This window comes from Protobothrops mucrosquamatus, unplaced genomic scaffold, assembly GCF_001527695.2.
Source record: "Protobothrops mucrosquamatus isolate PMUCROS unplaced genomic scaffold, P.Mucros_1.0 scaffold_45, whole genome shotgun sequence".
Classification (NCBI taxonomy): Eukaryota; Metazoa; Chordata; class Lepidosauria; order Squamata; family Viperidae; genus Protobothrops; species Protobothrops mucrosquamatus.
This window is the reverse complement of record NW_015386121.1, coordinates 1,003,788-1,022,934: the sequence shown is the minus strand read 5'-3', so window position 1 is coordinate 1,022,934 and position 19,147 is coordinate 1,003,788. Positions and strand designations below refer to the sequence as shown.

Below are 19,147 nucleotides of genomic sequence, written 5' to 3'. Positions count from 1 at the left end.
AAAAAAAAAACTAAGCAGAAAATAGGCTCTTAATAATTGTCAGTGACCAGTTTGGCAAGGAAAACAAAGCCCTTGCAGCAAATTTCAGCAACAGATGGGCTAATTTTGTTTGTGCTGTGCCATTATAATGTGCAAACTCTTGCGTTTAAATGGGTTCTTTTTCCTCACAGCAGCAGACAGAAGTTCCTGTTTCACATTAGATAGAACTTGGATCTATTTACATTTTCTGGTTAAAAAGAAAAAGAGGTTCTATCATCTTTGGAAGGAATAACAGATCATTATGCATCACTTATCATTAATAAAAGATAGCATGTGGTAGTTGCCATCTAACAATTTCTAGTTTATTTCTAGCTTATGTTAGAGGAAAAAAAATCATACACTGTCAAGCTGAGGGAAGGAAACGATATTTTTATTTCTAATACGGCCTCAGGATGAATGTTAGTTGTTAATTTTGGATGTACCATTGACGAGAAGAAAACAAATGAGAGAAAAGGGTGAAGTTAAATAGTCTTGCTTCTTTGCCTGAGACATACACTATTAAAACCCGTTCCATTTGCTTTGCTTCTAGTGTCAGTAGAAAGGAGTAATTAGGAAAAAGTTCTTCATCAATAAAAGATGTTCAGTGGGTGACTGTCATCTGCAAACATTTTTTAAAAAAATATTTGCTGAGGACTGAAAAGAAATTCCTTTGGAGCTGTGTAGTATTTGCATAATATAACCATTCTCGTTTCCTTTCTCTCTCTATTTTTATCTCCTTTGGCTCCCCTATCCCTGTCTATGCATTGACAACTAATTGCCTTTAGCCATATGTTTTTGGTAACACTTCATGACTTAGTATAGTTTATACAACAAAATATGCTGGTTATTCCAGCACTGGTATGACTTACAGTCACATAAAATTAATTTGCTCATTCTAAATGTAATTAGAATAGCTTTGCAGCTGCCTTTAACATTATTCTTGGTAAGTCATGTTTTAGTCCTTCTTGTGATGTGATCCAGTTGTTAGACAAGGTTTTGTTTAATCTTCATTTTCATCCATATATCTAGAGATTTATCCTGGATGTCTGAATGCTGGAGAAATATACATCTACTTTGGCTGTATTTTCTTTTTATTTTGATTCTAATTTTATGGATCATATTAGTCCATCCTGTCCCAGAGAATCCTTGAAAAATAGATGGAATGGGGACACCCTGAGAGCATGGTGAATCCTTGGCTAACTCAAAGCAGGTTAAAGATGAAGAGGAGGAGAAGAATAAAAGGGAGAGGAGGACAGAACTACTATGATCTTCTTCTTCTTAATAATAATAATAATAATAATAATGATAAAGTTGGAAGGGACCTTGGAGGTCATCAAGTCCAACCCCCTGCTCAGGCAGGAAACCCTGTACCATTTCGGACAAATGGCTGTCTAGTCTCTTCTTAAAAACTTCCAGTGTTGGAGCATTCACCACTTTGTTCTAACTGTCAGGAAGTTTCTCCTTAGTTCTAGGTTGCTTCTCTCCTTGATTAGTTTCCACCCGTTGCTTCTTGTCCTGCCTTCAGGTGCTTTGGAAAATAGCTTGACTCCCTCTTCTCTGTGGCAGCCCCTGAGATATTGGAACACTGCTATCATGTCCCCCCTCATCCTTCTCTTCATTAAACTAGACATACCCAATTCTTCTTCTTCTTCTTCTTCTTCTTCTTCTTCTTCTTCTTCTTCTTCTTCTTCTTCTTCTTCTTCTTCTTCTTCTTCTTCTTCTTCTTCTTCTTCTTCTTCTTCTTCTTCTTCTTCTTCTTCTTCTTCTTCCTTGTCTTCATTTTTTTTTCTATCTCAAAGATTTCTCCAAGGCTGTAACCAACTTCTTTTGTAAGTCTAGTAAAAAGTCCTTATTCAGGTCAGTTCTTGGCTTGTCACTTGTATATCCACTTTAGTTGTTTTCTCTATCTTATAGAGACAGGCCTTTAGCTTTTGCCTTTTGCACCTGGAATCTTTAGTTCCCTTTTCTGCCTGAAATCATAAAATCTCAGATTTCTTTTTTAACTTAGAGTAGACAAAGTGAATCCCACAAAAGTGCTCATTATATAATTATTTCCAGCATCTTATATCAAAAGATCTAATATTCCATTTTCCCCCCCAAGTTTGGTCTTTTGTTTATAACGTTCTTGAATCAACATTAGTTGCAGCATAAACCTGAATGGTTGTCATACTAAAGGGCTGTCCACAAAATCTAATTGGTATTATTCATTCATTGATTGCATTGTAGCCAAGTACTGCTCTCGCTATATCTTCTCTATATATATATTTAAAAGCAACGCTGTTGCCTCTTAGTTTTGAGTAATAAAGATCTTCTGATTGAAAGTATCTGATCCAAATCCATACAATTCAGTGTGCTGTCAGTTTGTAGTTGTTTCATTTCATTTTTCAGTGTGGTTGAACTTTCAACTGTGTTCATGCTTTTACATTCCATGTTCCTACTGTAATTCTACCTTTGCAGCTTCTGATTTTCTTTTCTTGCAGGGTAACATTAGGAACTAGATATCTGAAGATTTCAAGCTGGCCATGCCATAAACACTTTTAGTATTCTGAAAGATTCCAAGCTCAAATCAAATCTTTGTTAGGGGTAGACTAGACCACCATCCTCAGGTCTTCCATGGTGACTGCCGTTTGACTATTTTGGATACTTCCAGTAAAACAGAAGGTGGTGGTGATCTTAATTTCAATGCAATAGTCATCCTTCTGGCAAAAGATATGCTATCATTGTGAATGATCCAAAATACTTTGGTGCAAATTTTACTCCTTAGCTAGCAAATTCTCTGGAAAATAAATAAAAAAGTGTAGTATGAATAGTAAACTATTTCTGTCCCTTTTATTTGTATTATCATGAAGAGGCACCGGGAATGAATTAAAGGGGAGAAAACTGTAAAGAAAACAACTTTTTTTCTGGGATGTTCAGGGGGAAGGTCTTCCTTCCTTCCTTCCTTCCTTCCTTCCTCCCTCCCTCCCTCCCTCCCTCCCTCCCGCAGTGTAGGTAGCTATTCTTCCCTCCTGCATATTCTTGCAAAGAATGATAACCTGATTGTTGAGTCATCACCTGACTATGGAGTGATCAGATCATCATTCTTTGCAAGAAGATACAGATTTAAGGTAAATCCTTGTACTGCTAAAATTAAACACACATTTGTGTGGTAAAAGAAAAGCTGCCTCTATAAGGCCCTCCCCATCTTACATCTGCCAATATTAGTTTACAAATATATTCTCTCCCCTGTTTCTTATGCAAAATGTAAAGAACCTTGTGATTGCAAGCTAAAGGATTCAGCCCACTTTTTAAACAATGTATATTTCTTGTGTTACATTTTAGGACAAGTGTAAATCCTGTGATTTAGCAAACCATAGAGATTAAAAAAAGCTTAGTAACACGCAATCTATCACAACACAGATTTGCTATTCGTGTTGTTCATCCCTTCCAGTCAGTTCTGAGGGACACAGAGGGAAGGAAACATTAAAATAGCAATGTCCTTTCTATTTAAAAGATGGCCTCTGTTAGACAGAACATAAATGTGTGTCATTTTCACAGCAAATCATGGTGGAATTTAACCTTTTAATGGAGAGGGCTGCAAATTTACCCATCTCTGTGGTAATGATTGGATACTATTTGAGAGAAACAGTCTAAAGAAAATAAAACGGAGGTGTATAAAATAGGAGAAGAAGAAGTAGTGGCAATGCAGTGCTGTAAAACTATGAGCCAGTCTGTATACATAAAATTATCAAGTAAGCAAATAAATAATCAAGGAAACAAGTACAACAGTAAAACAATGGATAAATTGATTAACATCTCTCAACTCTGCTTTAAATTACTATTGCTGAAAAATACTGTTACACAACAAAAGATGCGACCAACATTTGACTGGTAAGAATAATGCTCCAAAATAGAATAATATTTGCATTAGAACATGGCTTTATTTGAGTTTTGCTTGTTTCCTGCATAACACTTCAGATGTAGAAGAATTTACCAAAGAGCATCTTCAAGAGATTGAAAGGTCTCTGAAGTCCTAAGAAATTAGTACAGTTTGCTGTTTGTTGAGGGCAATGAAAATCAGCAATGCAATGGTTGAAGCCAGCTAAAATTCCTGGGATCCCACCATGGTTGTCTGGAATGTGGTGCAGTGACACTGATTTATACCAGTTGAGAATCTTGTCCCTAAGCTGATCTCTGAAGAATGAAGCTCAAGGCTGCAGGGCCTCTGGGTTTAAAAGAAAATAAATGCCTCTACACCAGCTCCACCTGCTGGCTGTTTTAATCAACAGCATCCAAAAAAAGACTGAAGAAAAGTGGATTTACAACAAGGTATTCAAAGATAGTATTTATTTAGTCTAGATATCCTTTCTTTTTCCTTCCTTCCTCTGCCTCAGTCTTTGCCAGATTCCTCTGCACATTTCTGATGTTAAGATCCTTGGAAGATAAAAGAAAGGGGTGCGTACATTGCAACTATATAGAAACTGTATAGCAGCAGAGAGAGGTATAACAATCTTGCAGGACTAGAAGGGAAAGATAGGCTGATAATTATTAAGTTTATACCATTTCTCTTTTCTCTTTAGAAAAGGTTTTTTTTTATGAACATGCAACAGTTTGGCAATATGATTTAAGCAATTACTCTGCCATTTTACTGTGTGACTGTCTTTCCAGCACAAGGCTCTGAACAGGTGACAACAGGTAATCTGGCTCATTCATAACAGAAATTAGAAAGTTGCTGTTCTGAGAAACATCATTGGGCCAAAGCGCTACTTTTATGTTTAGGATCTGAAACACCGAGAAATGAATGTCAGTAGGAGGAAGGGAGGATTATGCGGTGAGTGAAATTTAGCCACAGGGCTACATTTGCCTTTCCACTTCACACAGCCCTAAAGTAATTTGTCACACATTTTCTGTAATAAGTCAAGCATTTGGAGGAATTCAGTGCATGGCAGATGTAGTAATTATTATTTTTTTCTTTCTCTATTTAAAGAGCTGTAGGGCCACCCAACTCACAAAAATGCAACTCTGAGTAATGTGCAACAATAAAATAAATAAAACAAACCACAATATCTCAACAGAAAATGAACTATATAAAACAGGGCATACCAACATGTACTCCCATGAAAAAGCTCCCCTAATATCTTAACCCTGGTGGCTGAGGGACCCATCCAGGTGTTTAAAGCATTCCTGAAGATTAACAAAAAAGTTAACAGGAATGATGAAGCCAGTCAAATACTTCCTTCCTTCCTTCCTTCCTTCCTTCCTTCCTTCCTTCCTTCCTTCCTTCCTTCCTTCCTTCCTTCCTTCCTTCCTTCCTTCACTTTTTAATTAGAAGCTGTTAAAGAGCTTATCAGCCTTGAAATGGAATGAAATAAAATTATTCCCATCATTATTATTACTATAACAATCATAAAGTTAGCAGTCAGAATAAATCAAAACAGAAAATACATGACTAAAAAGAAAAAAAACAGTGCATTGTTTCAGGAAGAAGAAAAGCAGAGATGTGTATAATTGGACAATCCAAGAAAATTGGACAACTCAACCCAATTCTCCTGGACAGAATAAAAATAAAAATAAAAATAAATAAATAAAAATCAAACTCATTTGGTAAAAGGCTAGCATATATCCATTTCAAAAGATACTTCCCTCCTGGCTATGAAATTAGGTAAATATAATGAGGATTTTATGCAAGATTTCTGTATGCTTGGTAACCCTCATTTAGTTTTTCTTGCTTCAGAATATAGTCACATTAATACATTTTCCAGAAAGAAATTATTTAAGCTTGGGAATCAAAGATATAGGGATTTTTTTACTAATTGTAGTGTTTCAAGTTGTTTTCACTCGTTTTCAGCTTCCATCTTTTATGACTGCATCACTTTAATTTAGAAAAATTGTGGAACTTCCAAAGCAGCCTAAAGTGGGTGATAAAATTGAAGGAAACTGCAATACTCCCCAGTCATGCATAGAAAATCCTGTTGAACGTAAGCCAAATAAAAAATAAAAATCTTATAATTACTATATCTGGGCAATAAAATTCCAGGCAACAACTACATAGCAATAAAGTAGACTTGCTGCCTCTCTATTTTTATGTTGCCATCTAGTGGTCCTCCACATTTATACAGTGTACAGTATTGGTCCTAAAAACACGTGCAAATTATGCTGCATACTATAGAATCCTAATGGCTATGAAAGCATTTTGACTGTCTATGCAACTTTTCTAGGGTTGAAGGCAACTCTATAAAATGTTATGGAATCCTCAATTCCCTATTCCACTGGGAAGAAGAATGTTAAATATTCATTATTAAGAGGGGGTGAATCTGGTTTAGTCATACATCAAGAATCAATAGGATTTAAGTTAATCATGGCCCAATTAATAGATCAATTCTAAAAATGTCTACATTTGGATCTGATCCTGTGATTGATGCTCTTTATTTTTGGCTTATCTATGCTTTCCTTGTTGGGTTCCTTACATGTAGTGCCATCAGCCTGCTACGTTGGCTGCAGTTCCTACTGAGTTTGTCTGCTTAACAATCAGAAATGTGGTTTATAACCCTCTATGATTGTTGTTTTCTGCCAGGTGAGAATGGCACAGAAGTGAAGCCAAGCAGTGATGAACTGGAGCATCCTAGCCAAGAAGCAGGTTTGTATTATGCTGAGATTTATTAAAGTGTTCTATCAGCCAGGCTTTCTGAACCTTGGTGAGCAATAATCTGAATCGATGCTATTGACTGACAACGTTTGTACATTTCCACAGGATTAAGTCAGGGCTTGTGCAGCTTTCCCATTGGAGCCCAGAGCTCTATTCATTATGAGTGAATGCATTCCTTCCAGCCCCGGAATGTAGGGTTTCCTGTTAGTAATTGACAGCATATTCTGCTAAGGTGGAGGAGATCCTAGAAACCTCTTCAGTAGAAAGTGTTTACAGCAGCAAGGTATAAAGTTCAGACATCAAAGGAAGGGAAGAATGTGTAGAAAATAGCTTGAAGAGATGAAGGACCTCTTTGACTGGGAATAAACCTGCACTGTGATGCATTTATTCTGTTGATTTAGCTTCTGAATAACTGCTTTTCTACACAGTAGTTACAAATTGGATTACTGGCTTTTGAGGAAGAAAGAGCCAGGGTATGCAAATACAACCCTTGAAAATAAATGTTGAAATTCATAAAAAAAATCTGAATACAATATATATCTGTGATTGAAACTGCATTTTTAAAACTGAACAGAAATAGAGAAAGGTTGTATCATATAGTCAGAAGGAATTCTTCTGCTTTCCATACATCATATGATTTAATGGCTTATATTCTGTAGCTCGCACATATTTACTTCAAGTAGCACAACTCATCTTTTACAGAAACTGTTTCTATCAGGTTGGAAAACTTTTATTAATACCTGAGAGCTACAGCAGGGAAGGCCCAATCACTCAGTGCAATAGAGCAAAGCAGCCAAGCTATCCATCCTACATTATTCAGCCATTCGATCTGTGTATACTGCATTGTGGCTATTTCCAAAGAGTTGAATATATGTTACAGCAAAATGCCCTTCATCCCCGTTCTCTTGTTACAGTCTGGAGGAGAAGCACTATGTCCAAATCCCTGCGCCCATTCTGCAAAATAATTCCACTGGCTCCAATTGTTCAGCTGTTCATTCATAAGCACAAGGCTGTCTTGAGGCTTTCAGAGGCAGGTGGGCTTTTTCTGTCCACCCGACTTTTCTAATTGTTCCTCAGTGTTTTCTTGGCCAGCATCTGCACATGCGCAGTCACGCACTTTAGTTTCATTGAGACTGCTGTTGAGGAAAAAAAAAACCACATCATGTTAAAATATGGACAAATTGGAAGTATGGCCATGTGTCTAAGATCTGTTTTCTTGATTGCTTTATCTTCAGGTTACGTAATGTAAGAGGAAGATTTAAACTTTCTGCCTCAGATCTCCTTCCTCTCCTATAGAAATGTAGATTAGATGAATCTGCCCCTGTGAGATAGCTATCCTTTGGAAGACCCATTGAGGCCTTTTCTCCTGCCCAACCAGGAATATTTTGCTAACATTTAAGAAACATTTACATGAGGCACTAAACTGTTTTAGGACATATTTAGCCATATTTCTTTAATCTGCCCAACATAATCTGCTACCATGGACATCTGGTGCCCAAAAAATACTTGATTCTTTTCTTTGAGTATTACAATGATTCTATTTAGTCAGAAGATGCCATTTTTCAAAATACTAATTATCTTATAGTGGTTTTTTTTATGAAATCTATGTTTGAGATTTGGTTTCTTCCCAGTGAGCAAGGACTTTAGCAAAAGATTGCACACTGTTATTACTACTACTATTACTACTACTATTATTATATTTTATATTATATAGTAATAATACTATTATTATTTTGCCTTAAACTTTTTTATACACTTTTGCCTGAAAGGTTTACACATAGATACATATATACATATACTTACACATATACATGCACACACAGACACACACACACACATACATAGAATTAGAGGCAGAGTTAATGTTCCATACAACTTCATATCCTCCCCCATCTCAGATGCTTGCTGTTTTCTTTGGTAAATTGCAACTGCAAAAGTTGGCCTTTAAGACCAAAGATCATTATAGGAAGGAGTAATGTTGTTATTGCAACATAAAATGCTTTCTGCAAACTGTTTTTCCTCTGTGAAAAAAAACGAAACAAAACAGAAGGGTGAATAAATGGCAGAATGGGCAGAATGAAAAAGAGTTTGCCATTATTCACAGTCAAAAAAAGGGTAAAGCTGAATATTCAGTCAAGGATAGTATAAAGTAGAATGACTCTAAGTAGAACTTCAAATTCAATTATACAAAAAATTGGTACCCTGTGCCCCCAACCATTTAAACCTGTATGGAAATTGAGTGTGTTTACAAATCTCACTCTGATTATTGTTCCATGAAAGAAAAGAAAAGGAGATTTCAGCTAATGAAATGCATAACCTATATATTTCAGTGCAGGTGTAACCATTTACAATCATTACTGCATTCAAATTATATCCTAATATCTATAATTTCTTTCTTTTCAAAACAGATGAGGCAGTATCTACAATTCCAAGCAGCCCAGCAGATGGAGGAGAGAACCTGGGTGAGGAAAAAGGTACCGATCACGAAACTGGCTAAGAAAAACCAAATCCTCAAAGGAGATTTTAAGAAGCAATATTTTCTGTTAAGCCTACGAAAACCCACACTCAAGCTTTAAAGGCCAGATGTCAGATAAGTACTTCTGGGATATCTTTTAGAAAAGCCTTTTTAATGAACCACTTGGCATCATAGTTGCCAGTGGGGATCGATGGCATGCATTTTCAGCTGCAGTTATTATAGATTTCCCATAAAAATATCTTGTGGGTCACAGAGAACTGTGAGACACATATCTGTGGGAATGCTCACATGCATAAATGTATGCTTGCTTCTATGACAGCAGCATTTGATCCGGTCTGCTGCAGTGTGGTCCAAAAGGAAAGAAAACAAGATTGACTATCCAAGGCAGAACTGAGAAAAGGTCCTCTTCATTTATGATAAACTGTGCTAGGCACTCTGATCTTTTTTGTGTGTTTGCTGGGGTTGGGGGTTTTTTTTGTTTTTTTTTGTAGTTTTGATTCCTAGAGATTACATGGATAAGTACCTGCAGTTTTTCTAGGCAGGTTGTTTTTAGAAGTGCTTGAGTTTTTGATTAATACTTAAAAATCAAGGAGTAAGGGGAGCAAATGATGGCAAGTTGAGAAAACAGAGAGCCGATACCTAATTTAATCTTTCCAACTGAGTTTTACCCTCTTGGGTTGCTCATCTTTCAACAAGAAATGAAGTACAGAATCGTACTGTTCTTGCATGGCATCACTGCATTAATTGGTAATGCTTCTTTTTCATTCTTCTGGATCCCTCAGTGATGAGCATGGAACACAATTTTAAAAATTGTAGCTGTGAATAATTCAAAGCAGGGTCTTTCTGTGTCAGCATACAGCATTCATGCAAGCTCAGTGGAAAATTAATGCATTATATGGTATAATATATTGATTTATTACATTTGTATAGCTGCCCATTTTCCCAAGGAAGTCTGGACAGTGAGCACAAATAAAACATAATCAATGATTATGATTCAAAAGAAACTGGATCAAGTCACCTAAAAATTATATTATCAGTGTCAAACAAAATTACATCCATGCCAGAGCTCCATCAACAATCCAGGCCCCAGTTTTGGAACTTTCTGCAAAACCAATAAGTTTGGGGCTGTCCGTATCTTAGGGGTATGCTGTTCATAAGGCCGGCATCATGACAGTTCAATCACATATAGAAAGTAAAGAAGGTTATTTTAACAACAACATACCATATCCATTACCAACACAACAGGAGAAGTGTGACTTAAATCCAAAACAAGAAGAAGGCATGTGCACAAAGCTCAGTTTGACACCTCCTGAAGTCACATAAGTATAAGGAATGGGAGGAAAGCACAATCTTGCAAGATTCTGTTGCTCTAACCAATAATAATAAACATAGTTTTAATCATCATGTAGAACTGGTTTCTTGGCTTGTTCTGCATAGTAGGGCTGACAGAATTGTTTGTGGGGGCCATCAGTTAACAGTTTTATCAATGGGACTTGGAGAACTCCTGCTCTGCAAGATCAAGTAGGGAAGAAAACCCCCCCCATCAGGAATAGGTAATGCCACAAGATCTCACCCCGTGACATGTGGGGGCTTTAAAGAGGAAAACCAATATTTTGAATTGCACCTAGAAGCTAACTAGGAGTGTTATATGGAGTATATCATGGCATTCTGCATATGCTGCTGTGTTTTGGAATAGCTGAATAATTGAAATATCTGAATGCCGTTCAAGGGTAGTCTGGTATATTAGTGCAGTTGAAAGATTACTAAGGCACAGATGACTGTGAGTAATGCTTCTTGATCTAGGAATGGGCCTAACTAGTGCACAGGATGTAACTATGGAAAAGTCTTGCTAGCCATGGCAACCACCAGCCCAAGTGGGACCCATGAGTAAGATAATCTCCAGATTGTGTACCACTTCTTCTATGGGGAGTGGGAGTTCCATCCAGAGTTAAATGATATCCAATCACTAGGTGCCAGAGACCCTAAAACCCACAGCTTTTCAGTCTCATCAGGGATGAGCCAAAGCCAATTCTTTCTAGTTTTGGTCTATACAGCCTCCATGTACTGAGAAAGCACTTCAGTAGCATCACTTTGATGGTTCAGGGCAGACATATTATGTATAGCTGAGTTTTATCAACATACTATTGACAGTTAACCCTGTCCTGTGCTGCAGATAACCCTACCCAGTGGTTTGTACAGATGTTAAATAAGAGTAGGGGAAGAGTTGAGTCCTGTGGCACCCCACAAAACAGAGGCCTTGAGCTGGAACTTGAGCTTCCATCATACCACCTAGAACCAACCTTGGATGGAGGAAGAGAAGTCCCCTCTCAGAATGCCAGGGGGATTGGTCATGAGATTGGCATTTGTGCATTCATATCAGTAAAATCATGTCTGATGGGGGAACAAGGAGCCTTTCTTGTGCCCCAAGCTGCATGCAATAAGTCTATTGATGGGAATAGGAAGCAAGATAGAAGTAACCTGAGCAGGGAAAGCAAAGGCTTAATTACATTGATAGCAAGAATGGACAGGTCATTTACATTGAAAAGGAGAGGCTGTAGGCTCCTTATCTGTTTGTTGAAGAACCTGGTAGGACTTCCTTGGAGGAAGCAGCAGAAAAAAACTAGTTTGATTAGTAAGGAGCTAATCAGCAGAATAGTTTTTATAACATTTCTCTATCTGCTTACTTTGATCCATCCATCTTTGGGATACAGACTAAGTAATTTCACAGGGGTGGGGAGACACTTAAATGGCATTTTTCCAACTGGAAGACTTTCTAGTTTTTAAAAATACACAGAGAGAGGGAGACTAATACAAACAGAGAGAGAGATGCCTCATCATCATCTTCCATTCCAAGTTAGCAATTCAGCAATGTTTTTTTATAGTTTCTTTCTGTGCTTGACACTGATACGTTGCCCAATAAGTAAATTACCTCAGTATGGTACATGGACATCCCCAGGAGAGTCAAAGTCCACAAAATGGAGAGTACAGTTTGCAATCAAAGGCTTTTATCTTTTGTATATGCACATGATGGCATTATTCGTAGAACATGGGCATGCCTTCAGTCACAGCAACACAATTTTTCAGAGATGCTGTTGGTTTATTAGGACAAAATTGATACTTTTGGTGTCATTTAATTCTAAATATAGAAGAGCAGTCAACACTCTTTCACTCTTTCTATATTTCCATTTATACCACAATCAAACAAAGAAGAAACTAATGAATATGGTATATACCACTCTGCCATTTATGAGTTGCTGCTATGCTTAATGTGACTTTACACCTGATCTTTTTTTCTTAATTGTTACATGGAATCTGAACAGGGACACCTCATGTCTATTAAACCTTTAAATGAGGTAGTGTTTGTAAATAAGTTCATATTTATTCAGACTATTTCCCTCTGTCCCAGGCCAGTATATTGCTTCCACCAGAAATATGTTACCTTGCAGTCTCTGCAACTTGTTTGGTTTCTTTGTCCTATACTTGAGATTAGTCTTGTAATGTTCAAATCTACCATCTGGCCTTGCTTTACTTGGCTTGTCTTTTCCCAAGAAAATCCCAGTTGCTCTGTAATTTCTCCCAGTCCACTCAGGCTCATCTCCAACAGACAAATTCTGGTTCAAGAGTTTTCTTCAGCACAAAGTTAAACCCGTAGTATTAATGAACGAATTATGAAATTTGTTATGAAAACACACACACACAGAGAGAGAGAGAGAGGGGGGGGGGTAACATTTTAGGGCCAATTTAAGAGAAGAAAGGCACTTATTTAAGATTAATTTAAGCTTTGATTATCAATAATAATATAGTACCCTATAAAGATTTAGCAGTTAAAATGAGTCACTCTCAACCACTAATATTTCAATGTTTTCAAACTATTACAGAATTTATGACTGAATATTTTCATGTATGTACAATTGTACATCATTGGTTTTTGAGATGAGCTTTCATACTGTCAGTGGATCATAAAAAATCCCATCTTTTTCTTTGAAGTGAAATATAGATTTAAAGTAGAAAATTAGAAAGAATAATGGACTCGCATATTTAAAAATATCCCAAACTGAATGACAGCTCAAAATGAAATGTAATCTTTCTCACTCCATGCAAATTAGTGCATGCAAATAACCTATTTATTTTCATGTTTTAATACACATGATATAACCATTTTTGAGATAGATAGTTGTACAGTGTTCTGGATCCGAAAATAAAAAGAGGTTTCAAAGCATGCAGGGGCAAGCAATTAGCAACTGACTGCAGTTCTGCAAACAAAAACAGCTTCACCAGGATGATGTGGCACAGTCTGGTTCCTGTTGAAATTACTAGCACTTGTTTCATGCATAAAAAGGATTTTTTATATATAAATGTCACATACATGACACTGTATTGAGGACAGCCATCCTCCATCTGCTTTTGTCTAGGTACGTTAAGGGTGACAACATAATGGCTGAAAATTCAGAGAGTTGTGGCCCCAACTTACATGACTGGCTGATACAGGTCCTTTCCAGATTTAAAACTGACATTTATTATTACTGTCCATAGCCCTTTTAAATATATGACCTCGAGGAGAAAGCTTTTGCATCACATTAGCAGTCACCTTCATTATCAGTTCCTCCATGTCCTGATTTAACTATACAGAGGGAAAATAATAGTATCTGTCACATTATGTACTCCTTCTGCATAATATACTAATTTTAATTCATTACAACTTAATAAAAGTAATTGTGCATTTGAAGGTCAACTAAATTAAATCATATGTTAATTACTTAAAATTAAGGTACCAATTATTATATTTCCAGGTGTTCATGAAGCTTAGGTTCCTATGGGAAAACTGTATAGAAAATATTTCTGCTTTCCTATATACTAAGTTGAAATTAAGAAGATGTTAGAGAAAATATGTTTTATTTAAACCCTGTATCTGTCTCAACTAGTATTTAACTGTATACTTTCAGAGGGATGCAAAGTTTTGTAAGATACACATTGCAGATCTGAATAGATTCTAAAATTCTTAAATCATTCAGTTGTTGGATTATTTGAAAGCTTTAGGAAAAATAGTTCAAAGAAAGTACAAAGAAAACAAAAAAACCTTGAAAGCATTCCTTTATTGTTGAAGAAAAATATGGTAGATGCAGTACCTGTATTCAGCAGTGGCGAATATTCTTTTAATGGATGTTGAAGTCTTTTCAAGTAACCATTTGTGAAGTGCTCAGTAATTAGAGGCACATACTGAAGAAAATGCTGATTTTAAACACTTACCTGAGTTTTTGATAGGCAAAGAAGTTGAGAAAGACTTTAAGTAATCCAAATGAATAATCCAAATTGGCTATGTACCCAGGCCTGGGGCTACAGGCCCCAATTGGTTTCACAATTAGTTGATTAATCATCATGGCTGCTGTTATACTTACTTATTTTGTATTTTATTGTTTTCACACCTTTTAAATTGTTTTAATTGTTTAGAATTTTAGAATTGTAAGCCTCCCAAAGTCACTTGGCTGAGTTGGAGGGCTATAAAGAATGAATGAATGAATGAATGAATGAATGAATGAATGAATGAATTGAATAAGGCTTCTTAGGTAAAGCTCCCCATCCTTGTTAGTAACTAAAGTCCAGGAAACCATACAACTTTACACAGCTTTCACGTTTCTGTCTGACAGAAAAGAGCTTATATGTCTGTAGCTTTATGAGTCATGTTCAAATATTCTTATTCCTGTCTAAGACAATATAATGAGTTCCAGAAATCAAGATAGATTTTCAGAGGGTTTTTTGTTTTTTTTTGCTTTTTGTCTTTGGGAATGTGTTGCCAAGATTCCAGTAGGCAAACTAATTAAGCACAGGATAATACCCCCACTGAAACAACTACCGCACAACTTGTAAGCACTCCAAACTTGTAAGAAGGATTCATTCTTAAAATGAACTTGAATCATTACACTTAGTTTTTATACTTCTGGTCTGGTGAGCCAGGAAAGGATATCTAATTGTATTTACTTTACAATTTCAAGGCTTTGCCAAAGATAATACGCTAACTAGCCTAAAGCTTATGTGAAGACAACCCTTCCAAATTCCCTAGCCTGAGAGGTAGAATGAGAAATTATGCTTTGTGGCTGCTGTCTCTTCTGTATTCAAATGGGGGACGGTGCCAACCATCTTCAGGGAGATGACATATTTAAGTAACTGCTATTGCTTACTCAGGCAACTCGCTATGGCACTTTATAGAACAGGAACAACTGAGAGTAAAATGAAGCAGAAGTTGCAACCTGTACAATTCTAATGGAAAAGGAAAAAGAAGGATGACTCCTCTGGTCTGATTTGTTCCTCTGGCTACCAGAACTTGGTGTAAAAATTTCTTGAATGCCTAGTTTTCCATGTGATTCCCTGCCAGAGTAAAGAGAGAAAAATTTCCTTCCTTCTTTTTTGTTTTCTGCTTTCATCAATGAAATTCTCCCCTAGGCTGCTACTGCTAAGTTTTGTGATGCCTCTGTTGATTATTCCCTGTTGCTCACCTTGTATTGTATATTATCACCAGTATTTGCACAATGAAAGCAAGATTGTACTTTGGCCTCTCCTAAGATCTAACCATTTATTCAGAACACGGAGCTAATGTTTTTTATTTGTTTTTTGTTTAGAGCATATTTATCATTCTGATCTATCATTTTTAAGCATCTTGATTTAAAATTCATTGCTAAATCAAAATTTCTAGTTGTTGCTTTCCTAATTAGATATTCATAATGAGCAAGATAATGTCATGGGTTATTCTTCTATATTTTGCCATTTCCATGCACTCTATTATTTTCTGATGACTGATTTGTCCTATTTTCTTTCATATGTTTCCATTAGGAATACAGTGATTTTTCTAGAGCCTGATGGAGAAGCTATTTAAAACTCATTCCATAGATAATAAGAAACTGCCACTCATTAAATATTAGAGTAACTAATGTGGCAACTCCCATTTATCTTTCATAATGTATTCAAGATATGGGGGGTTGCTTTTGTATTTATTTAACATGGTTTTTTTTTAAAAAAAACAGCTATTTTACAGTAGCAGTACTATGGACAAGCATAGAACGTAAAATGTTAAGATGCTATTAAGAGCTGTCTCTTCATGTAAATCATGTTTTCTACAATTGAGTATGAAGGATTCATAAAGCCAATTTCTTTGATAATAGCCAATTGTCACATGCAACATGTCTGTATACGTATGTGTTTGTTCTTTGCTATTCATTGAAAAGCACTAGTTACTTTATTGCAGAGGTCCCCAACCTTTTGGGCACCAGGGACCGGTTCCATTGAGAGGGTTTTTTCCACGGACCAGAGGGTGCATGGTTTTGTGTGCTGTCTGCATCCCATGGATGGGGCTTTACTTGTTTCTGCGGTCTGGTTGCTGGAATGCCACAGACCGGTACTGGTCAACGGACCGGGAGTTTTATTGGATAAAGTACTATCAAATAATACCTATAACATTTTTTTTAAAGAAAAGGATAGTTGTAAGCAGTGGTGGGATTCAACCATTTCGCACCACTTCAGCAGAACTGGTAGCTAATTTTTTGTTGCCCAGGTCCAAAATGAACTTCCGGAAGTGGCATCCACACAGAGAACCGGTTGTTCACATATTTGAATCCCACCACTGGTTGTAAGAGAATGCTGAGAAAACTTTCCTGTGATCCCGTTGCTCAAAACCTATTAATAAAGTGTTAAAAAGCCACCACCATATATACTAAAAAAAAAATCAAGATTAATTAGTTATTTTAATTAATCAATTAATTAATTAATGTTCTCTTCTGTCATGTTCTCATCATATGCTAAATAGTAATTTATTTATTGAACAAATTCATATGGCCATTCAACCCATACACAATCGCCCGAGATGGCTTACAAAGTTATGCAAAATTATCCAAATACCATGGAATATCTTCCCCAAATTCCAAATTTTAATACCAAAAATTAATGAGATTCTCCCTGTAATTAAGAGATCTGCACAGGTATTTTATCCTGCAAAGCTTGCTGAGAGTTAAGATTCCTTCTTGTTTATCATGAGATAGATTATTGCTTTGTATTTGTTTTAAGAATTATTTTATGACCTTTGTTTGAAAGTATCACTGAAAGGACAACTGTGGCCATTTGCAATTCCCAAGTCAACTTTCTGTGCCTCTTAAAAATGACCCTGACAACAATTACCAGGTTTTGACTCTTTTAAATAGTACTGAAACCCCAGGAATTCCTCGTAAGCCCACAAACTAAATAAAAGTTGTTGGACCTGCCCATAGCAGTAGTACTCAGATTTATTTCCCATCTTCAACTTGTCCTCTGAAGCCTTCATCTCCACCTCTTCTCCTAAACATCAGGTATGTCCTCATGCTTTCAAAATGTTGCTTATTTCTGTTTTATTGTACACCCCACTGAGTGCTTTAGAAATTTAAATACAAAATTATGGAAATAATCCTTCAGACAAAAGAAAAGCTGGCCTAGAAAACTGAACAATGAGTGATTCATTCCCACCTCGCAAGTGGTGTTATATCAGTTCTATGCTGTCAAGGCAAAGAACACCTTAATTTTCTTTCTCTCCTAGAAAAGAAGATTGCTTTAGCATTTGCAGGTATTATAATGAAGCCTTTCTTTTCTACATCTTCCCCTTTTTTTTTCAAGCTGGAATAATGTTTATTTCCTTAGGCGATTTTATAATATGGAGAATTTTTTTCCTTTCTCTGCTCATCAGAATTCCTTTGCCATGTGAAGTAGGATCTGTTTCCAGTTTAATGGAAGGAAACATCCTCTCCTGGATTCTACCTGATCTAAGTTTGGTATGGAGATACAGAATCCTGAGAAGTGAGAGCAAAAGCTTTGCAGCTTTCTCACTAGGTAGCATCTGGCTTCGTCGAGAGACCCATGGAATACTAATAACCAAGAGGCAGCCTATTTTTATTTAAATTACTATTTATCAATTATTGTTTTTCAAAATTATTTTCATGATTTTCAAATAAAGCATCCTTTAATGCGGCATGCAAATCTTTGCTCTTTTTTCTGTCCTGTTGTAAATGCATTTAAGCTTTTTCGCTGAAGCAACCACCTATATATAACCCATAACAGTAAGGGCAAGCAAAGTATCCTTTAGCCACTCACACTGTTTATACCAATGAAAATGTAAACTGCCTATCAATCCATATAAACTGGAGTTCGTCTCAATCTAATCCGTTATCCCAATGACTTGAGTTGAAATCATGACAAAAATATAAAAGCATTTTGGAGTCAAAACTCAAGAATTTCATCCTAGATTTTAGGGTCCTTCAATTTGTAATACATTTTTTCTCCGTTTATGAAGCAGAAGAATACTGTAATCAAGCATCAGCTTCTGTGCACAACATTACCTATGATTTGGGATGCCTGGTTGATTTCTTTCCCTCTAGAATTATTGCAGTCATTTTTCACAAGGTACTTAAAATAAAATGCAATTAATCTGTCTTGTTCATAAGAAGCAACTTCTCGCATTTGAAATTCAGGTAAATTAGTCATGCTCTGTCCAGGGCTTAGTTGTATGACCCATTAGAAATGTATAAAAAAGCTATGCAAGATTTAGCTGGAGAAATGATTTTTTTTCTTTATGGCTTTTTCTCACAAGTGCATGATCTGTTTTGGTGGAAGATCACCTAGGTGTTGATCCATTGGTTATGACAGGAACTGAGCAATTGGCTTGTTGTCTGAGCCTCATATTGTGGACTGAGAGAGAGTGACTGGTCACCCAGCCACCTTTCATGCCTAAGGTCCAACTAGAACTCATAGTCTCCTAATTTCTTGCCTTGTGCCTTAAGCACCAGACCAACTGGTTCTCCAGAGAAATGACTATAATCCTGCTTAACTTTCAGCCTTGCGTATCCATTACTTTCAAAGCTTCACTTGTGTTTGTGTTTCAGCAGAGCTGTTTTTCTTAAACTAGGATGAAAGGAAAAAGTTATACTGAGGAGAAAGAAGAGAAGATGATGGTGGCATTAATCATTTATTGCAAAAGGTTTAACTATTTGTAAATAGATAACAAAGATAACATTATT

At 36.4% G+C, this 19,147-nt stretch overlaps 1 protein-coding gene across 1 annotated transcript in view; it reads left to right on the top strand.

The window, feature by feature from the left end:
- LOC107283086 (ADP-ribose glycohydrolase MACROD2-like) overlaps positions 1–19,147 on the top strand; it is a 97,010-nt gene that overhangs the window by 16,284 nt on the left and 61,579 nt on the right. Inside the window, exons 3-4 of the mRNA XM_015810938.1 lie at positions 6,572–6,634; positions 9,052–9,117. Coding sequence (XP_015666424.1) covers positions 6,572–6,634; positions 9,052–9,117 — 129 coding nt within the window. The remainder of the gene's footprint in view (positions 1–6,571; positions 6,635–9,051; positions 9,118–19,147) is intronic.